The sequence below is a fragment of the Aspergillus fumigatus genome, chromosome 3 (genome assembly GCF_000002655.1).
Source record: "Aspergillus fumigatus Af293 chromosome 3, whole genome shotgun sequence".
In the NCBI taxonomy this organism is placed as follows: Eukaryota; Fungi; Ascomycota; class Eurotiomycetes; order Eurotiales; family Aspergillaceae; genus Aspergillus; species Aspergillus fumigatus.
The window spans coordinates 1829076-1850196 of NC_007196.1; the positions used below are offsets into that span (position 1 = coordinate 1829076).

The 21121-nt window shown below is 51.4% G+C and overlaps 5 protein-coding genes and 1 non-coding gene across 6 annotated transcripts; 2 read left to right on the forward strand and 4 right to left on the reverse strand.

Annotated features, from left to right (window-relative positions):
* Window positions 1-625: 625 nt before the first annotated feature.
* On the reverse strand, window positions 626-5749 carry AFUA_3G07300 (putative ABC multidrug transporter; the record flags this gene model as incomplete). The annotated part of the gene is made up of 3 exons (XM_749785.2): window positions 5375-5749; window positions 2097-5119; window positions 626-2051 (listed from the first exon to the last, which is right to left on the reverse strand). Exons 1-3 carry the CDS (start codon window positions 5429-5431, stop codon window positions 626-628), a joined length of 4506 nt encoding a protein of 1501 aa, XP_754878.2. The 5' UTR covers window positions 5432-5749.
* Window positions 5750-6391: 642 nt separating this feature from the next.
* Window positions 6392-6507, reverse strand: AFUA_3G07305. The gene has a single exon (XR_013344495.1). It is a non-coding gene; the product is annotated as a ribosomal RNA (ribosomal RNA).
* Window positions 6508-8126: 1619 nt separating this feature from the next.
* On the reverse strand, window positions 8127-9554 carry AFUA_3G07310 (uncharacterized protein). The gene has a single exon (XM_749784.2). The coding sequence runs from the start codon at window positions 9192-9194 to the stop codon at window positions 8355-8357; it is 840 nt and encodes a 279-aa protein (XP_754877.1). The 5' UTR covers window positions 9195-9554; the 3' UTR covers window positions 8127-8354.
* Window positions 9555-9728: 174 nt separating this feature from the next.
* yae1 (Yae1 family protein) lies at window positions 9729-11091 on the forward strand. The gene has a single exon (XM_749783.2). The coding sequence runs from the start codon at window positions 9920-9922 to the stop codon at window positions 10559-10561; it is 642 nt and encodes a 213-aa protein (XP_754876.1). The 5' UTR covers window positions 9729-9919; the 3' UTR covers window positions 10562-11091.
* A 1085-nt stretch (window positions 11092-12176) lies between these two features.
* AFUA_3G07340 (uncharacterized protein) lies at window positions 12177-14057 on the reverse strand (the record flags this gene model as incomplete). The annotated part of the gene is made up of 2 exons (XM_749782.1): window positions 12177-13937; window positions 14013-14057. 2 exons carry the CDS (start codon window positions 14055-14057, stop codon window positions 12177-12179), a joined length of 1806 nt encoding a protein of 601 aa, XP_754875.1.
* Window positions 14058-17390: 3333 nt separating this feature from the next.
* AFUA_3G07350 (uncharacterized protein) lies at window positions 17391-20799 on the forward strand (the record flags this gene model as incomplete). Its single annotated transcript, XM_749781.2, has 2 exons — window positions 17391-17906; window positions 18545-20799. The coding sequence occupies exons 1-2, from the start codon at window positions 17519-17521 to the stop codon at window positions 20797-20799; spliced, it is 2643 nt and encodes an 880-aa protein (XP_754874.2). The 5' UTR covers window positions 17391-17518.
* Window positions 20800-21121: the final 322 nt, after the last annotated feature.

The following is a 21121-nucleotide window of genomic DNA, read 5'->3' on the forward strand; positions in this document are numbered from 1 at the left end:
CCGCCTCCCGTCCTCATCCGCTTCATCATCAGAGTCCCCTCAAGTAATAGCAATACAAGACCGACCAACAATGTATCTACCACCCCTCCTCACCGTCGCCCTGACAATCGTGCTCTCAACAACATCCGCCCTCGAGACCCGCGAGATCCTCGCCCCCCGCAACGTAAGTTTTCTCTCTCTCCCTTTTTCTTCTTTTTTTTTAAATGACATGGATGGCCTGCTAACGAATTGGAAAGTGGGACTTCCGCCTCCTCGGTCCCGGATGTAATCCTAACGCGTCGAATATCGACATCTCAGTTTTCCACCGGTCGGGGCTCTACGGGCGAGACTGCGAGGCTCTCGATACGAGTTTGTACAATACGACGAGTGTGAAGAGTCTTTCATGGAAGAGCCCCAGCACCGGGGCGGATCGGTATGACTTATGTATGTATCGTGATGCGGAGTGTGGGAGTGATAACCCCGATGTTATTCGCGGTGGGTGGGAGGTCTGTTATCCGTTTACTGGGTGGGTAGGGTTCAGGGTCGTTCAGGGAGGGACGGAGTGTTGATTGGCGGCAGGAAAGATGTGGATTTTCTATGTATAAGAATAGTGATAGTGGGTGTGTACATGTGGCTTGATGAACAGTTAAGCAGCCTTGCTCTTCTTGCGCTTGCCGAATGAAAAGTTCCACTTCTTCACCCGGAAACAGTAGTAGAGCATCACGGCCACGGCGATGTCGAATACGACGTACGCCCAGAAGATCCCGAAGTTGCGCCACCGCTCGCTCCAGTAGATGTTGACGCTCGCCAGGTACTGGTCTGCGACGGAGAGGGAGCAGAATTCGCATGAAGACGTTGCGTTGGGATTGCTGAGGTGCCCCGGTGCCACGGCCATGTAGTCTGCCATGTATTCCTGGCATGTCAGCCCTGATGGAGGGTTGAAGATGGCTGTTTCGGCTGCGCTGCACTTCACTGCACGGCCGTGCAGCTGCGTGGCGGCCATTCCGCCCACCCAGTAAGTGAACGGCGAGACGCGGTACATGAAGATCCAGAATCCAGGCAGTGCTTCGGGTGTCTGCATGACACCGTTGAATGTCAGAGCCATCGAGAACTGGAGAGTCACAATGGCACCTGCCGTTTCGGCGTCAGGTAAAGCGGCAATCACAAAATCAGCGAAGGTGCTCGCGTAGATGAAAAATTGTATGCAGAACAACAGGACCAGCCCTTGCCGATCAGAGGATTGCACGCCGTTCACTGCGTAGTAGTAGCAGCCAAACACGAGAATTCCCATCAGGATTTGATAGGGAATCTCGACGATGATGTTCGCAATCATAAACGCCTTCCAGGAATACGTCTTGCTGGGCCGCTCGCGGACCTCATAAAGAGCACGCTGAGTGATGAACAATGGGATAATCTGCTGGACAAGCGAGGAGAAGATGGCACACAGCATGAACACGGAGAAGATGACATTCTGCATGCCCTGCAGGGAAGTGTCGGCCTTGAAGAATGAGAAACCGATGAACAGACCCGCGCATATGCCAAGCATCATCTTGGCCGCAATGTACATGGGTAGTCTCCAGTATTGTTGGAAAACTCGCACGGTGACAATGGGCAATTGCTTGAAGAACGGCATAGCGAATTCCTCGTGTTCGCGGTCTTTGGGATTGGTACTATCTTTACTTTCAGCTTCGCCTCGCTTGGACTCGTGGATGCGGTCGATTTCGGCCTGAACCCCGGCAGCTTCTTTGCTTGCCTTCCACAGGTCAAACCAGTTTTCGCCCCGAGGGTTGGTGCCAGCGTTGACAACCTCAAGCATATATTCAGCTGGATTTTCTTGATCCCCACAGCGGCGAGGCCCATGCGACTCGAAATATTTGAGAAGCGTCTGTGAGTTCTCTCCAATGGGGCCAAAATACACTGTCTTGCCACCTCGAGCCAAGAAGAGCAACTGGTCAAATTGCTCGAACAGGATGGCACTAGGCTGGTGAATGGTGCACAGGATGGCTTGTCCTGCGTCAGCCAACTTGCGGAGGAAGTTGCAGATAGCCCAAGAGCTCTGGGAATCAAGACCACTACACCAATTAGCACAAGCAGAAATCAGAGCAAGATTGTCTTACCTGGTGGGTTCATCCAAGAACAGTAACAGTTTCGGCTTGGCCGCCAGTTCCACACCAATGGTCAACAGTTTGCGTTGTTCAACATTCAGACCCTCGCCAGGCACACCGACCACTGCTTCAGCAAAGTCCTCCATGTTGAGCATCTTGATGACCTCTTCCACGTACGCGTACTTCTCCTCTTTGGATACAGAGGCCGGCTGGCGCAGCATTGCACTAAAGCGCAGACTCTCACGCACCGTGGCTGTCTCAAGATGCAAATCCTGCTGCTGCACGTAACCCGTTTTCCGCTGGAAGCTTGAATCCAGCGGTTTACCATTGACGAACATGTCTCCCGTGATAACGCCCATGGTTGTACGGTGTGCCAACACGTCAAGCAGCGTAGTCTTTCCCGCACCACTGACACCCATTAGGGCCGTCAATGTACCCGGCTTGACCCAGCCGGATACGTGATCAAGCAGCCGACGAGGCTCACCTTTGATCTCGATATCGTACACCACATCGCGCCAGGTGAAGATATCCTGCTGAGGAGGGATCGACGTAATACCTTGGTCTTGCTTGTTTTCTTCAGCGGAGGAAGAAACCACCGTCTTGCCAGCGCCGGCCTCTTCATCCGCACCAGGCTCATGTCCATTTTTCAAGTGGGCAGGCTCATGGCCTCGACGGAAGACAAGAACCTCCGCTGAGCTGGTCGTGGCGGAATTCAGTTCGGTTGCGACGAAGTAGATGACCATGAAGCCAATCAAGAATGCTATCAGAATACCAAAGTTTCTCCAGACATGTGAATAGCTGTAGCTGTATGACGCTTCGATGTATGCATCCCCACTAACAGTCCGACGACCAGCAACAGCACCTCTTGACGAGCAGACGAAGGAGTCGCCGGGCAGATTGGGATAGACAGGGATAAACTGTGAACAGGTAAACTCCCGCCCATGAAACTCATTGGCTATCAGGATCTCAAAAGCATAAAATATAGGATTCAGATAGTGGATCCACTTGAACCATGGGTGCATATAATTTACTGGAACAACGAATCCGGTGTAAATTACTAGCATCAGAATCAGGACACCAGCCAGTGTCATGGCCTGGGAAACAGTTCTGGTGATTGCGGCCATGGTCCGGAAAACAGCACTCATGACGAACATAATGATGAACGTAATAAGGAAATAAATGAAGAATTGAGACGGTTCGCGACGTAGGCCACTCAGGAAATAGAGAATGATGTTGAACGCTATTGCCATGAGGAACTTGACCGGGATATCACTGACAACCCCTGCAATGGCCTCGGTGGCGGGATGATAGAAGGCAAACGATGCATGTTTCTCGACGATTGGTCGCTGGGAATATAAGCTATTGATCTCGGTCATTGCGGTAAGGGCATTAAGCAGCACGGCATAGAAAAGAGTCGCGCCCTTGGCGTAAAACCCCGCGGTGGCTGTGGGAGTTCCGTAGAAAACAGAACCCACGATCAAGGCGAGAATGGTATTGCCAATGAATGTAGTCATGGTGGAAGTCCGTTCATTCCACACTCGTTGATATGCACGCTTAGTGTTGAGCTTGATCTGCATGGGAATGCTGAGGAGATACGGAGACTTGGGCCGGGTATGGGATGCCTGCGCCAGGCGCTTGCGCTGCTGAAATTCGAGGAGTTTCTCATTGCCCTGCGAAGACGTTTCCCCTTGGAAAGCAGCCATCTCTCGCTGGAGCTCTTTGTATTCTTCTGACTCCAGCCAATATGCTTCGAACTCAGCCGCGGTCCGGGGCACCTGGGACTCCATACCGGGTCGAGCTTGTCTTTCAATTGGGTTGGTCACCGATGTGAGGAAATCTCCGGTCGTCTGACGTGGGGGACAGAACCATCCTTGCCGCTCGAAGAAAGCCTTGGCCTTGCTGGCGGGGCCGAAATAAATCTGACGTCCCTCGTACAACACCACAGCTTTGTCAAATAGATCATAAATGGCCTGGCTGGCTTGGTATATTGCTACAGCGTGTGCAGATGAGTTCAAGTCTGCGGCTAATCGCAAGGATTCGACGAACTTCAACGCGGTTGCCGAATCCAAGCCTCGAGTGGAATTATCCCAGGCTGCCAACGGAGCGCCTGCCAGAGCCATTTCCGCAATACTCACTCGCTTTCGCTCACCACCCGGCACTCCTCGAACCGTGTCGTTTCCGACCTTGGTGTTGTAGGTGTGGCTAAGGCCGAAGACAGCCATGACGACTTTGGTCATCATCTGAGCGTACTCATTCCTGGACATACCGCCCAGTCTCTTGGACGGGGTGCGCACCGCCGCCGCGAATTCCAGAGTCTGGCCAACAGTTAAGTGAGGGAAATGCTTGTCGACTTCCTGGTTGTAGACGACTTCGCCTTTGAACTCTTTGATCATCGTAGATTGCGGAATTCCGCTGTAGTGAAGGACGGTCTTCTCGTCAACGTTCAAGCCATGTAGTTCCCCACTGAGAGTCTTGAGGAAAGTGCTGCACCCTGAGCCTGGTCGACCCAGCACAATCAGCAACTCCCCGCTGTGCAACATGCCGTTGAAGTCATGCAGAATGGTCTTGGACGTTTTGTTCCGGAAGTTCCACGTCTCCCGCCGAAAGGGAGCGGTTATAATGTCTGCAACTGTCTTCTGCAATTGCAAGGCCGCTCCAGTGCCAGAGACGCGAAGATGTTGGAAAAATATGCTGGCTTCTTTACGCGGAACTCCTTCTTCATTGAGCACATGGACGACCTTCCGTAACCATTTGTACAGATCAAAGTCTTTATTTTCCGGGTTCAGAGCCGGATCATCGAGTGAGATATCGGCCACAGTACTGACTCTGGAGACTGCATTGTCACGGCTGGCTAGCTGAGTGAGGTAACGAGCTTCATCCGGGGAGATGGAAGCTCGTCGGGTGGCTACAGGAGTCAGCTCGTCGTATTTCTCTCCCCGACTATCGCGTCCAGTATTGGTCGATGACGTAAGCGAATGAACGGGAACCACATTGGATCGGCGCATATTCGCTTGCAGCGCCGTCTGATATGTCTTCTGCCATTGTCGATTAGTATGTGATTGTAAAGAAGGTGACCAAAGAAGGGAAGGGCTGCTGCTAGATTTTATGAAAATGAGGGAATGGAAGTCTGCCCTTTCGATGATGCAGACGAGAAAGTTAAAATGAACGGGAATAATGGGCGATATAAAGGAACGACAGTAAACGTGGTACAAGAACAGAAAACCAATCTCGATGTGTCTGACAGGGACATGGAAGGCATTCGAGACTTGAACAAACTACAGAAGACGTACCATGTGTCGGGTAATCTGCAAACCCTTTTTCGGGCGTCTTTGCTCTATGCACAGCATTATGGGTGTATAGATGAACGGAAGAAAAATGAATGACGATGCCGAGAATCCACAGTGGACCTGGAACCAGGAAAAGTTGGAACCGATCAGTGACCAACACTCTCCAAATCCGTGAGCCTATTGAGTGCCGTATATCTTCTTGTAAGGCCCACGGTTACCACTCGGCGCTCAGCTTGTGACACCGAGAGGTGTTTCCCGGAGCCGTCGGATAGCCCATTTCGGGCCGGATTTGCAGCAACTGTCTCTGTGGTCAAAACACTAACGGAATGATAATTCGCCCGAGGCTGTAAATAATCACAGTACTCCGTAGCTCGTAGCTGATTATGGATCGGGTGGATACCTTCTGAGATCCCTCTTTTGGAAGTCGACGCGAATTAGGCGGCTACATAACGGCAGGATGACATGACGTAGGTAGAAAGATTGTTTGTGTTTGCGATGTATGTCCAAACATTTAACAAAGTCCGACAAGGATGGCATCTGCGTCTCACTGATGGATCCCGGTACGTATCCGGAGTACCCTGTGCAAATGCTGAAGATCCTCGGTTGATTCTGATTATGGTAGATGATGACGAATGGCCATAAATATCTCTAGACTAGTTGCGGATACTACTGTAACCTGCGATCGAAAGTCTTGGCACGCGTCTTGGATCGACCATCCGTCCCTGATAGGTCGGTTACCGACTAAACCCGACTATAGTACTCGCGCTGTACTAGAGCTGGCTGGACAACGAGTATTCTTCATCCAGGCATCAATAATCGAGAGAGAGATATTATACGGAGTACCTGAGAAAGGACAGTACAGACCTTCTTGCCTTGATTCTCACCTTCTTAGCGAGGCACTATCTCCGTTCTCCACCAGCAGACTCAGAATCCAGAGCACGGCCGCAATGGTGCAAACATGTCGCTCCGCTGCTGTCGGATGATGGCTCAACTGAATGAATGTAAAACAACCAGAAAAAAAACATACAACAGCCGGGATTCGCTGGTGGTCACCCACCCAACTACTAACCGGCCGGCGTGTGGCTTAAGTACGGCTGAGCGGACGGGAAGCCCTGTTTTCCACACCCTATGGTCGTATGTGCTGGTTCTTAGCTGGAAAAGATACGTATGCTTCTATAGGGTAGAACGAATTGAAACTCGTCGGCCTTGGAACCATGTTTGGAGAGTTACCTATCATCACGTTGCTGGTGATCAGGCATGGCTTCTACTTCAGCGAGCGTAAGTATGCTCCAGGACTAACGGGTTCAGGGGAGCTCAACCTACGCCGTCTAACTATCTAGCGCAGAGCTCATCGGGATGTGTGATTGAAACTGGTTCGTAAGGACTCGACGAACCGACCCTCTCGATCCTGCTACCACCAGGCTAAAAGGTTTCCAGACGATAGATACGTCAGTCTAGGCTGGCATATCCATAATCTGGTGGTATGATACTTTGACGATTCTCAGGACTGCTTGCGCACTCGCTTCGGGAGCTCATGTGGAAAATTGCTTCAACCCTACGACTTCAACCGTAATGAGGGCCACCATATACCGGGTGACTTGCTTCCCAGATTTTGCGCCATATTCCATGAAGTATTGCTTCCAATTCTGTCCTTAGTTCTGGGAAGATTGATTGGCAGCTGTCCAGGAGACATAACCAGGATGACCAGGTATTGGACGGAGGCCTTCGACGAATGTCAATTAGTTCACAGCTCATCAGAAGCCGGCGCTCGAGAAATACCAACAAGGAACTCGTCAGATTGCAAGACTGACCAAGCATTAGCGAGGAAGTCCGAAACTTAGTATATCTCATTACAATACCTTTGGGCTCTCCTTGGTAGGGCATCTACACCCAGCTCCAAACTATGCCGCGGACTGAGTCAAAGCCTTATTGACCGGCAACAAACATCCTCCGTATCAGTAGTATCACCTGAGTACCCGGCGGTACGCCTTGAGGAGCTGGTAACTTAAGCTTCTTTCGTCAGCCAGCTACAGCACAATTATGGTTAACAAGAAGACATCCCGCAACTCACTATGCAAGACGAGGAATACCACTTCTTCCTGGGGTGTAAAGCTCCCACGAGGCCACGGACACGGTGAGTTGCCTTGTTGGGAGTCCAGTTTATGATGTTGGCAGCTTGGACTGCGCCGTTTCCTCCCACGACCCATTCTCCTGCGTCTTCTCGAAGTTTGTCGAAGGATTCACTTCAGCCACTTTCAACGGCAGTTCTCGGTGTGTATGTGCTTGGAATATTCTTTGCTAGATTGGATGTCGTTATCGTGCGAACGAATCGGCCATACGAATGAGAAGATAGCAACGGAGGGGATACTGGGATGAGGTGGGTTGGAAGGGAAAGAGGATCAAGGCAATCTAACGGATATGAAAGAAAACCATATCATATCTCTGGCTGTGAATGGAGATTGGAGTAGCCGTGGGATCATGGTCATGCATAAAGAATGAATTGGGCTATTCACTGAAGCTTAGCAGATTTCTGCTCCCTTGGTGAATTACTCTCATGTATGGATGCTCACCTTGTAGTGCATTCACTACAGTTCAGAAATACGACTCTCAGAATTTGCTATCATGCTCACTCGGGACTGACTGTATAGATTAGGAAGGAAGAAGTTTCAGGTTGAACAGAAGCCATATTGATCTGATCTGGTCATGTCATAGTCTACTCCATTGTAATCACTGGGAATAACCTTGGAACATTAAGTGAACAGGATACAGTAAATGCTAGATCTCCATTGTGGTGCACCTGTTGTATAGTAAGCATATAAATATCTTTAGATATATTATAGCAAGCAGCCCCTGGCTGCAATGGTCAGTAATGCTTGGGCTTCAATATCGCTGATAGTATTTACAGAGACCGCGGGTAGAGACATTGAACCCGATATAGACTGACGATCATGTATGTAGAATGTAGATTACAATCTCAGCAGGTTCAGAGCCTGCTTCTAGTCTTCTCATACTCCCTCCTCAACTCCCGCACAGCGCAATCAAGCAGGAGCCGAGCATAGCCCCGATGAAGTCTCCCTGTCCAACCGGGAATCGTCTTCTGATGCCGCAGATCCCCCTCCTCAGGTACAATCTCGTAGTCATGAGCGCAAGCAAACCGCACCTCTACAAAAGGCCCCTCGCCTTGATCGTCTTCCACCCCACCAAACCGCTCCGAAACGCTCAACTCATGGCGACCGCCCGACATCAACCGCCACGGATACCCCCAACGTGCAATCTTCTCAAAGAACCGGCGGGGTTCATCCGGCATACGCCAGGAAACCAGTAACCCATCCCTATCATCCTCCGACGGTGGCCGTTCCACAACAAACACGCCATTCAGAAGCGAACGGGCATCCCCCGACGCCTCAGGCGATGTAAATCCCGCAGGTGTATCACCAGTGTTCCCAGGAGAAAACTTTCCTTTAGTTAGGAGGCCAACAAGGCTGCCTTCTGCGCGGAGAACTTTGTTGCCCATGAACGCCCGTGCCCACGCGCTAGTGATTTCGCAGTTTGTACTTTTGCGCTTATCAGGAGCGTCATTTGTCCCTTGAGCTCGGGGCAGCAGTGCTTTGACTGGGACACGAGCCGCGTAGACATCGGTATATGCACAAAACTGAGTTGAGGGATTCTGTGGAGTGCGCAGAGCGATGCTAGTTCTTGCTTCAGGAGGGAGAGGGGGATATTGTGCCTCTAGCGTGCTAAGGCCTCTGTGGATGCCGTATCCGAGTACCACCGGAGGCAGAGCGAGGATGAGTAGTGGACGGGTTCCAAATCGTGCTGCCATTATTGGTCGGAACTATGAATAATGTTTGGCCCTGTGGAATTGATGAACACGCCAGGACAGATCGATATCGATTGTGAGACATCGAGTGGACAGGTCTTTTATACGTTGGCTGTGCCCGACTGAAGGATCATGCCATGCGAGTTCGACTGGTCCCGGCATTTTGGTTAGCTCTTCGGGGAATAATGGTCGAGATGACCCATCATTCGTCAAGGCATTGTAGGTCATGGTCTTTCTGACCATGATGCTATCCTCTGATAGTGGGAACATGGAATTCCCCAGGTACTCCATTGTCCATTGTCCAAAGTCCATAGTCCATAGTCCATACCATTAACTCGATAGATGATTACTAGAACACAGTATCCTCACAGCTTTAGGGAGCAATTAGCACTGCCCTTCCAGCGAATATTCTGAATATCTTGATGGGCAGTTTCTTTCAACGAAACCATCACGGAATGGTAGAAGCTCATACTCATGGATCGGTACTGGATAAGCTCATGTTGATCTGGTGGATGCATCCCCATCCTTTCCGAATATCGCTGTCCTCAATTTTTTCTTCCCCGCACACATGATTGAAACAGGAATACTTCATTAAGAATCCGCCTTGCCGTGCAATTTCTATATCGCAACATCTCAATAATAGACAGGGCATATACAATCCTAGCCAAGACGAAACGATCGGCACATAAGCTGAATCCCAAATCCGGTCTCCCCGCATTCTCCGGACCATGACCTCACCACAGACCAATTCCCTCGACGACATCTTCGGCTCGTCCCCACCCCACGAGGGCGAAAAATTCTCCCAACAAGCGTCAATAGAAGCACCCGAACCCTCGGATCTCCCCTCTCTCCGCCGGCAACACGTCACAGCTGGCTACCGCGATGGCGTCTCCGCCGCGAAAGGCGAGCACGTCCAGCACGGCTTCGACGCCGGCTTCCCAATCGGCGCACAGCTAGGCATGAGAGCAGGAACAGTAATCGGTATCATCGAAGGCTTACTGCGTGGATTCGAGAGTCCCACTGCGTCCAGAGCAGTAAAGAAACCACTTCAGCGGAAAGAGGAAGGGCAGGGGGTCGAGACAGACGAAGCAGAAGCAGCGCGGCAGGCGAAGAGGGAGCAGCTGCTCAGATTGTATCAAAAAGCTGTGAAGGAGCTGGAGGTTCGGTCCGTATTTGCAGGGAGCGAGGAGGAGAGCACGCGAGACAACGGGGGGCAGGAGAAACCAGAGGTTGTTCTGCGCCGGAAAGGGGACGCCGTCATTTCGCAGTGGGAGGAACAGGTCAGGGTGGCGCATTGGGAGGAGAACATGGCTGCCCTGGAGCCAAAGGAGGATGAGAAGCGCGCGTCAACGCCGACGGAGCAGATATGAGGTCGTTGCTGTCGTTATTGTTCGACTCGGTGCTATTTCCATCGCTTGCTTTGGACCAGATCAGGCTCATGCCGCGCTGCTGCAGGCTCCATTCTTTCCTCGGTTTCGCACACGCCGTGCTATAAGCGACACAGCACCATGCTATGATCGACCCTGCAGCAATGGCGGCCGCAAGGCCTGTAGCCTGCAGTTGCAGTCTCCCTGGCAGAACTGAAACCGATCGACCGGTCCACATCGGCAGCGCAAGGCTTTATATGAATATTGCAGCGGATGGCCCTCCCAATGCATAGGCAAAATGGGAGCTCAGCAATATTCCCGTTCCCACGAGGGAAAGTGGAGCAGCGACGCTTGAGATCAGCCAGACGCACACGCGAAGCTAAGCTCGTGAGAGACAGTCACACAGAGAAGCTAGATTAGTACTTAGATGGCCAGCAATTACACGATCCTCCTTTCTGAGATGTGTGCGAATAGCCTAGACACACGCTGTATATTTCCTGCTACCGGACTGTGGAACCCTTGATCAATTCGCCTCTCCCGCACGCCAATGCAAGACATAACCGAGACATTATTGAAGTAATTGCACTGCAGCTGCAGCTGCACATCCAACACCTAAAAGCCACTCGACCCGCCCGCAACACAACCCTCCTCGTTGTACCTAAAGCTAGCCACAACTACCTAGAAAGAGGAGAGGGGCAAATTACCCAGTACCCCGTACCACCACTAGAGGGCTCTGGCGGTCCTAACCAGCAAAGTATCGCTCCCTTCCAAGGACCAATGTAGCGGATACAACAAGGGATGAGAAAGCTTGCGCCGGAGCGGCGGTGGCTGGAGGTTACCGTTTGGGCTAGACATACTAGAGCTATATCCTATTTGGAACAAGGGATGAAAGCCAGCAAGAGCAGTAGATACCGCGCAGGAGGCGGAGGTCTGTTCGGTGGCCATTCTCATTCCTGGATACGTATGCGGGCTACACATTGACCGCTAGGCGGGAATACCCCAGCATTCCGCTCCATCTTGGAAAACCTTTTGTTTTGTTTGTTTGGGTTTTACCTGGTTGTTTGTGTTGAGTCTGTAACCTATGAGTACAGTTGGCCTGCGCCTTGTATCTTGGCTAGGGTTCTTGATTTGACGGAGTCACAGAGACACGGAGGGAGGAAAAATGTTGGGGTATCCATAGTGAGGGATGATGTGATAAGCCGAAATGGACACATAGGAAAGTTTTCAAAGAAAGTTGAGAGTGGAATCACAAGACGTAAAGAAAATCAAAGAAAGACAGGTTGCATGGCAGGTAGACGCAAAAGAAAGAACGAGCCAAGGCCCCTTCGGTGATAACCGATCCCAAAACTCCGTCCGTTGCCTCATTATTCATACATGAACTCGCTCGGGACAGCTGTTGCTGCCTCTGCGGACATTATATCATATGGCAGACATATCAGGGAGCTGCGCCCCTGTTCATTAGGTCATTGGAGAGAGCTTTCTCATCCCTTGTAGTGTTCATCGTCAGCATCCGAACCAGTACAGCTCCTCTACTGGGAGTGTCCATGGTCGTAAAGTAGGTCATGAGACATTATTTCAAAGACACCCAATCGAAATTTCTGCAGCCAGCAAGATCCAATTACATCGACTTTCGTGGAAAGGATTTAGGAGGAGTTATGTCACCATGACAGCCAAGCAGACGCAACGACTCCCACACCCGTTTGTAGAGGGGAGGGCGCGCAAGTGTCAGGCTATGATGGATGGCCACGTCAGAGCGATCCTCGCGGCAGAAAGTGCATACCTTCTCCCTGTCAGTCACGCGCGAAGTGACAAGCGAGTCTGACCGCTGTTTGCGTCGGGATCTGGCCTGGATGGCGGCGGCGGCGGACCGGTCAAAGTCGTAGTTCCGAGGCTGATCCCGGTCCTGACCCCTAGCTTGGCTGCTGTTTCGACGAGATCGAGGTGTTCGAGGTCTGGCAAGGGAGGTAGTTGACGGGTTGACGAGTCGCAGTGTCTGCAACGGCGACGGCCGAAAGACCTCACGGCTTGACAAAGTCAACGGTGCCATGGATTTGACAGGTTCGGGAAATGGATCCCTGGGCGGATGATCAGGCATTGTTGGGAATTTCTCCAGGGGTGGATCTGTTGGCGCAGAGGCCGTGGAGTTCTGCAGTTTGGGAGCGGACTTCGCAACACGGAGATGCACCCGGCTGCGGACTTTTTTCAGGGTGTCCATAGGCTTCTTCGACAATGATTTCGGACCAAGGGACTCAGAATCAGAATCTGGTTCCCACACAGAATGCTCAAAGGGGGCCTCAGAGGCTGAGGTCGACGGCCTCTGACTTCTCGAGGAGATGGGGGCCTCACTCGTTGTCGTTGGAGAGGGCGGGCCACGACTGGGCACAGGGCTGGGGCAGTCGTTGGCAGGAATAAACATGGCCTGATCGAAATGGGTTGTGTGAGGCTCGAGAGTGACAGGGTTGATGAGACTAGGAGGGGATATCATCGAGGGTTCAATGGAAGGTCGACGGCCCGAATTAGTGCTCCTCTTGCTGGGCACACCATTGCCGTGACGGGGGTTGATAGGAAGAGAGGGGAGCGGTTTCCCGCGTCGGACTGAGAGGTCCTGGTCCTCTGTTCGAGGCATTCTCAAAGTTTCCGCGGAACTTGTGATTTCGGTATTCCGCGCAGGCGTTGATGGACGGTTGGACGAAGCTGGTCGGAGACTGACTGGTTGCTTAGCGGAAGCTTGGTGGAACCTTTCCGAGGACCTTGATTGTGTCCTCTGGGCTGGCAACTGGACTGGCAGAACAGGGTACTCAGAGCCCTGTAGACCACTGTCGGGGTAGATTGGGGAGGAGTAGCTTGACGAGAACGAGCTGCTCGGAGTCAAGTCGGGAGTTGCGTCAATCTGTTCGGAGCTGAAAGAGCCCTGGCTCTCGTGCGGGGGGTGCTTTTCCCAACGTGGAACTGCAACTTGTGGCGGAATAGAGTATTGATGCTCGAATCCAACGACGGTAAGTGTCGATCGATCAGGTTGACTGGGACGAGGAGTCCGCTTTGATTCGCCTCTTACAGATTTGGGGAACGTCGGTTCCTTCTGGCTGTGATTCACGGGGGATAACCTGAAATATTGGTTGGTTTCCTCGCAGAATCGGACATCGCGAATGTCCCCTCTGCTACGGCCCCAAGCACCCGACCTGCCTAGGGAGTGCTCGAGATAGAATGGATCCGGGTTGGTCTCGTCCACAATCTCTGGGCCGTGCTCAGGATAGAAGGACGAGGCCCGTTTCTTAGCAGGAGACGACGAAGGCAAGCGCAGTCCAGTGTAGGGTCTATTCCGAGCTTTCAGTGAAGCGTTGAGGTCGCCAGGAAGGAAAGTATATGTGCCAGCCATGGGCTATGGTTGTAAGAGTTACAACAGATGCGACACTATGTTCTCAGCGATAGACGGGTATCATCGAGAATGCTTGACTGATGGTGAGCATGTAGCATTGAAGTCGATAACAGCCAGAGACATTAAGAGAGTGTCTGCAATATCTCAGAGACTGGAAGGGGGTGAAGGGGTTATGTTTATACTACATGCCTCCCCAAAAATAACTTTGAAATGGCTCCCCTCCAAGTTCCAGTACCAGACTACCAGTGAATTGGTGGCTAGGTCGGGGAGGAGTCCAAAAAGCGTCAGCGCATGCCAACGGAGCATGATAAACAAAGCTCAATGATCAGAGCGCACGGGCTTTAACCACCTATCAGACCTTACATGGCCCGGTTCCCTTCTTCCACAGGGATAAGAGGCGCTGCAAGGCGAAACGGCCACCCAGCCTGGAGCAAGGGAGCTACCGGAACCCGATCCGTAGGGCAGAAGGTTGCGGGGCGATGCAAGTCAGACTTTACTCATGGCTCATAGAAGTGCCAATGTACGGAGTAATCATAAAGTGGTATCGAAATTGCTTGAAGCTGAGACGCAATTCGGTGTTGCGTGGCAAATATTAAGACGTTCGACCGCATTTCGCCAGATACAGGCATAGGCGTCATGTACAAACATGCCTGATTTTGTGCTTGTATGAGGTCCTACTGAATGCTGTCACTGGGTACGCGAATGCATCATGCCATGTCTGCAGAAGAGCAAATCCGTCGAACAGCAGATGGACATATCCAACTGACATCATGCGCACAATAATTGAGTGCCTCTGATACGTTGTAAAGCCGGCATAGAACAAGTAGTGACGACCTGGTCAGTGGTGACAGAGGATAGTAAACGGGCAGGAAATTCTAGCTGGAGGCTGGAGTGTTTCGAATCCTCTAGGATGATTTTGCCTTGGTGCCAGACGGAGAGAATGTGAGATATCAGATTCAGGATGAGTAGCGCTGGGGCATAGCCGCTAAACCTTGGCCCGAGTTCCGCTCGCTGCAATGATGGCCGATCGTGTCGATCTCTCTCCACCAAGACTCTTCAGGAAGTAGTCATTAACTCATTATGGCTTCTGACGCCAAATTTGCCTAGATAGGGCTCGAAGGGAGCGTCAGACAGTGCCCTCATCGGGTCGGACAGTAAGTCTCAGTCACCCCCAGCATCTGACTGTACATGGTCTATTAAGCCTTAATTGCTGTATTGTTCAACCGGAAGTCTGTCGTTCTGTACACCAGGCAAGCAGCCTGTAGTGCCGCATTCCAGGTTCCCGGATGGTTAGATCTGCGTCTTATGTCGATCAGTCTAAACAGATTTTTTGCTTTGGATCGCACCCTTCTCGCTACATGGTCGCACTTTTCGGTATATACGTGTATGATAGGCTCATATTGAAATATTGATGTAGGGGAGGGCGCTCTGTTAGAGATGACGCAGGCTTCCTAACGTTGCTGGTTTGGATGTGGTTGGAAGTACGATTCCAATGACCAGTAAAATTTCCTTCTATTGCGGCGTGATGCAGGAGGAGAAGAAGATGATAGTGGTTAGAGATTGATCGAGTCAAGGACCTTGTCTTTACGACTGGTGTTGAGACGTGAAACTCTAGTGTAGGTAAAAGCACCACCCTCCTGGTATGCTGCTGTTAGGACCGAGCTGCTTAACTAGTGATAATCTCCGTCCAGGCCATCTCTGGGAAGCTGTCAGATGCATGGAATTAATAACTCAATATGCTCGTGGTATCGCCCATCTCGATCTTCTGCAGTGATAATCAATAGCCCGAATGATTTGTAACGGGGTCTCTGTGATGCATACGGAACGGGGGAAATGAAACACTGTTTAATAGACAATGACATCATGAAAACCAAAAAGGTACGGAATCACTGAGCACCTCAGGAATAATGAACAATTCGATAATTCAGCGAAAGTACGAAGGATGGATTGGGGGATGGATGGATGGAAAACAGACTTCAAGAGAGGGCGTCGGGGAAGCAACAGGGTCGCATAACCTGCATTCCGGTGGCGCAGGCAAATGGTTCCTGGTATCTGGGCCTCAACTCTCGAGGCCAGCAGTAAAGGAAAAATAATATCAAGTACTTTATTTCCCAGCTGCGCTATGTATGTACTTTGGTCGATATCATGAATTGTAACGCTGAAACATCCTGGTCTGTGCAGAGCTGCATCTTGGTAATATGCAAATCGTGCAATTAACGTATCTGCCTGGGACCCCGAGTTTGAACTCTTTTACTTCGGTCTTCTCCCTCCTTTATGGAAATGAATCTTCAGGAGTATTCAGGCATCACTTGCTGATAGGTTCGATTTGGATATGGTCCTTTTGCCATGTCAATGCCATTTTATTGACTTCCAGGAATTCGAAGCCCTCGAAGCCGAGGGGTAGAATAGTATTGATTCATATTACTACACTTTGCGATATAGATGTTCCCACTAAGCCTGGACTCAGTCCCATTGGGATTCACCAATCTGCCTGATCAAAACTCCGAAATGAATTGCTTCATGGTGCCGGTGATCCATGCATCAATCGAGGTGAGAGGAATGACACAGTGCCCATGGAATCAATGAGGCACAGTTTCCACAAAGCCATATGATATGCCTAAGTGCCGACGTGAAGGCACGCCATTAAAAATCGCAGTCATAAGTCAAGTATACCACCAGTAAGGATGACTCGATAATCTGAGACCGCAGATGGGTTGGGTTCCAAAACTCGAAGGCTTGACATTTTCCGATTCGTACCGTCGCCCTTGCTGGATCTCTTCAACTCATCTGGTATATATCTCGAAGATCCTTATTTGCGTCTTTCAGACTATGGATGGGGTTTCCTGTGTTGCAGTGCCATCACCATAGAGATGTTGGAGGCACTGAGCCGTGCATATACTTCATTTCTTTTGTCTCTGACGGACATTGAGAATCGTCCGTCAAGTCAACAGAAGAGATCGTCCCTATGAGTAATGAGACGACTGATGCAGGATTTGATTACCTCCAGACAGTCGCCTCGTGAGACCCTGGAATAATGATGATCGTCGATGCATTGCCGGGTACTCTATATATTATATATTCAGAGCCCAGGAGTTCGAGTGGCCAACCGACTAAACAGATCCAGACCAATAGACCGATTACAACCAAAGACCAACGATCAAAGGTTCATTGCCAGTAATAAGCTGAACCAAGGAGGGATTGGTCTGGGTGCCATGGACGCAATTATTGAATCTAGGGAGCGACACCTTGCTGCTTCTGGCTCCTATTGCCATTGAAGTATCAATACTCGAACACACTGAAATTAAAAATCAAGTCATCGGGACAGCCACCAAGATTTGAATTAACTGGCAATGAGAAAGGACCGCCAATCTCGTCCCTTTGACAGATTGCCAACGCATCGCCAATGCAGCACTGACGCAGTGTTGCTTTTGCGAGCGGGAACCAAGATTCAGTATGAGACTGCTGCCCAGCGACCATGAGGATTAGGAATAGCGACAACTACGGGCTAGCGATTTCTTGCTGTCCAGTTTGGTGGGAATTGATCCTTCACAGGCCCCATTGTTCTCAATTTCTACCTTCCCCAGATGGTTGACTTTAGGATCGACTTGCTGGATATTGAATGGAAACGAAGGTCGCAAATCCACAAAGTGCGAGTCAGATTGTTACACTACCGCAGTATCTCAACTCGAATCCTACAGGGACTCGCCAGCATCAGAACATCTTTTCTTCTGCTTGCCCTTGTGACAAATCTTATATATAACCTGCAGAGAACTTCTTTGTGGATGAGCTTCCTTGCTGTTCATCCCCGGAACTTCGTAGGTCAGTATGAAAAATGTAAGTGGTCTAGAATTTCGCAGAAGGCTATGTGCCGCCCTCCCTATAAATGTACCTTAGGTTTATATTATAAGAAGAATACCTGGAACAGAGTTGAACTGGCCCAGTTGATCTCTCATCGAATCAGTGTTGGCGCCAGTTAGCGGTTGTTGGCCCTCGGAAAGTCCCCCGGGCCGCTGTCATCGTGTCTTCTCGGATAACTGTGCAGTTCTCTACTACGGACTTGGACACTCTTCCAGCAGCCATTGAGCTCTGTCGCTCGACTCCATGACGCCTACGAGCCATTTCCAGATGGTCGTGGCGGTCTGGTAGTGCGCTGATCTGACTCTGAGGTGCGTCTTTGCGTTGTTCGTGGGTTTCTTTGTTCCATCCTCCTGCAGCTTCTATTTTCCCAGCCATCCCATTTAATTCTTAGAGCTGTTATTTCCCACTTAGACCGCACCACGCACACCCTCATTTGACCAGCCACAGTGTCTCCTAGCTCCTTCTTTCTGGGATGCTGCTATCTTCTCTTACCCAATGCTTATTCCTGTCTCCATTTTTTATCCACATTCTTTCTCGGTGAAGTCGCTCACCTTTTCCTACTCAGAGGCGGGTTCAAGGTGTTTGCTGGAAAGAAGAGGCCCTCCAACAAGCGGAATCTCCACAGAGCTGCCCTGCACTAACTGACGTCTGCGAGCTCAGACTCACAATTCGTGTTTGCTGAGAATCGAGTCGCAATACCCTCACGTTGTCATCACATCCCTCTCCACGTCCCCTACAACACTCCTTAACAGTGTATCACCACACCCACAGCCCAATTGACGAGACCTACGAAGTTCACGACCCATCAGAGTTTACGACCGTTCCACGGCAACGCCAGCAGCAGGCTGCTACTCCTAATCCTGCGCTTGATTCTTTCCTAGATCCATTAGCCCGCTCCTCGAGTGCTTCGGGAAGTCCTCGGTCGTTACGCAGAACACCTCGCTTCAATCACCGACGAGCTGCTTCAGTAGATGTTTCGGGACGATACCACCAAATAGAGCAGTCGATTCCTGTCTTGGTACAACCTGCCTCCGACAAAGACCGCGCCCAGAACCCTACTTTACGCCCTGCAACCTCGGAAGCACGAACTGACGACGCGGAAGAGTACGATTCTGAAGCCTACGAAGAGCGTTCCAGACGAGCCGGCGAATCTTTTTGGCCTCGTCGGTCGGCTCGCGTCTCTCCACGAACGGCCTCTGCGATCCTCTGGACTCTCGAAGAAGCGATTCGCAAACCCTTCCCTTTCACCACAGATTGGGAGGAAGTGAACGCGTCGATGGCTGATCTTGCGGGTGCTCCGGTCTCGTCCGGACCTGCAGTTAGCAGCCGTACTCAGAATGGTGCCACGCGCACCGCTCAAGGGCCAGTTCCGGTCAACCCTCATCCTCCAAGCGGTGTCCGGACACCAACCGATATCATGAGGCAGCGTCGGGATCGTGAGGCCCGGAAGAAGGCAGAACAAGAGGCAATGGCTCGGGAGCAGGAGGAAGCGGAGCACAGGCATCAGGAGGAGCAAGCAAAACAGGCTCAACAGACCCAGCCTTACGCTGCTGGCGTTGCCGGTGAAAAGCCCGGACAGCGGGGCGCAGCTCCCAGAACAACTGCAGCGCCCGGCATGACAACCAATACTTCTGGAATGGCCCGCCGCGCCGACTCCCAGATACCCAGACAACCTGTACCTCCTACCCAGCAAGTACCTGGTGCTCAACAACCGGCTACTGCGAAAGCTGCTGCTCCGCCCAGTACATTCGCCAAGCCACAGGGACAGGCACCTTCGGCTAGCCAATCAGACCCTGTGCAAAATCAACAGCAACCACGCCGGGTCGGATTTCCTCATGCCTTTGAACGGTGGGAAACCTTGTCTTCGCACTGGGAGGGACTGACGAGCTACTGGATTCGGAAGCTCGAGCAAAACAACGAAGCGTTGGAGCGTGACCCACTTAGCCAGCAGATGGCCCGTCAGGTCACCGATCTCTCCGCGGCTGGTGCCAACCTCTTCCATGCGGTTGTGGAATTGCAGCGCTTGCGTGCGTCTTCGGAAAGGAAGTTTCAACGCTGGTTCTTCGACACGCGCGCGGAACAGGAGAGAGCCAAGGAGCTACAAGCCGAGCTTGAGAAGCAGCTCAAGAACGAGCGGCTGGCCCGCGCCGAAGCCGTCGCCTCTCTACAAAAGGCCGAGATCGATAAGACTCGTGCTGAGGAGTTGCTCAGGGAAATGCGACGTGAGCTGCAGATTTCCAAGGAAGAAGCTCGCCGAGCATGGGAGGAACTGGGCCGCCGTGAGCAGGAAGAACGTGACCGCACCAATTCGCTCAGAAACGGAGAGCCGACGCTTGTGGGAGGCGTGCAAGTTGTCCCAATGATTCAAGGCCTTTCTAGTCGACAGACCGCCATGAGCCGCACTTCTGCTCGGGAAAGCCCATACTCTACCGGCGAAAATCTCGGGAAACCCGAGGGCCAGTACTACGACGCCGCGCCGGTGTCTCCAGTTGAGACCGACCCATTCACCGAAGGAAAAGATCTTGCTCCTCGCCAACCTGCCACCACCGCAGCAGACTCACAGGCGCCGTACGCCAGCCAGTACTACCCGCAGCAAGGGTCGAATATGTATGGAGGCCGACCAGCTTCTGCGAATGATGATCGCTCGTACGACCCTAGTGTTGCAAGCAGCGAGCAAGGAGACGAGGAATATAGTAGCTATCGTCACGCTCAAGGTCGTCCGATCGAGTATCCTCCTGCCATGTCTGAAGACAGCGAGGAGTACGAACATGAACCCCACGAGGAGAACTATGCATCGAGCTCCCTCCCAGCGTCGTCGGCGCCTCTGTACACACCAACTACGGTCGATTACTCCGGTTCCGGTTGGGGTGTCGGAGTGGGTTGGGAATCGATGACTCCTCGTCATCGCCATCCCACGCGCCTCAGCGATGTTCTTGAAGAGGATGAACCACGGACCACACCTAGTCGAGCCAGTCGGGCCAGCCAGGCTAGTCGGAGTGTACAGTGATATGTCCTTGCAATTCTGAATTTCACGACACGATCTCCTTTTCTCTCTCCAGCGTACATATTGCGAGTTTCCATCGCAAAAGTGTCATATTCCATTTTCACATCCTGTTACTCGCGTCTCGTTCTTTCGTCCGATAAGAGAATACCTGGTTCGTTTGACGCCGCATACTTTGCATGTTTCTTCTGTTTGACTACTTTCTCTTTACCATTGTTCAACTAGAAGGTCTACATCGGGCAGTTATGTAATTTTAAAATAACGAGATTGATGACCATAGTTTGAAAAATAATCATCCCAGAGTAGTAGTTAATGGAAATGCACGTGA

Bases quoted from the DNA above. Each gene is read 5' to 3' on its own strand.
- AFUA_3G07310 (XM_749784.2), bottom strand. From the start codon at position 9,194: ATGGCAGCACGATTTGGAACCCGTCCACTACTCATCCTCGCTCTGCCT.
- yae1 (XM_749783.2), top strand. From the start codon at position 9,920: ATGACCTCACCACAGACCAATTCCCTCGACGACATCTTCGGCTCGTCC.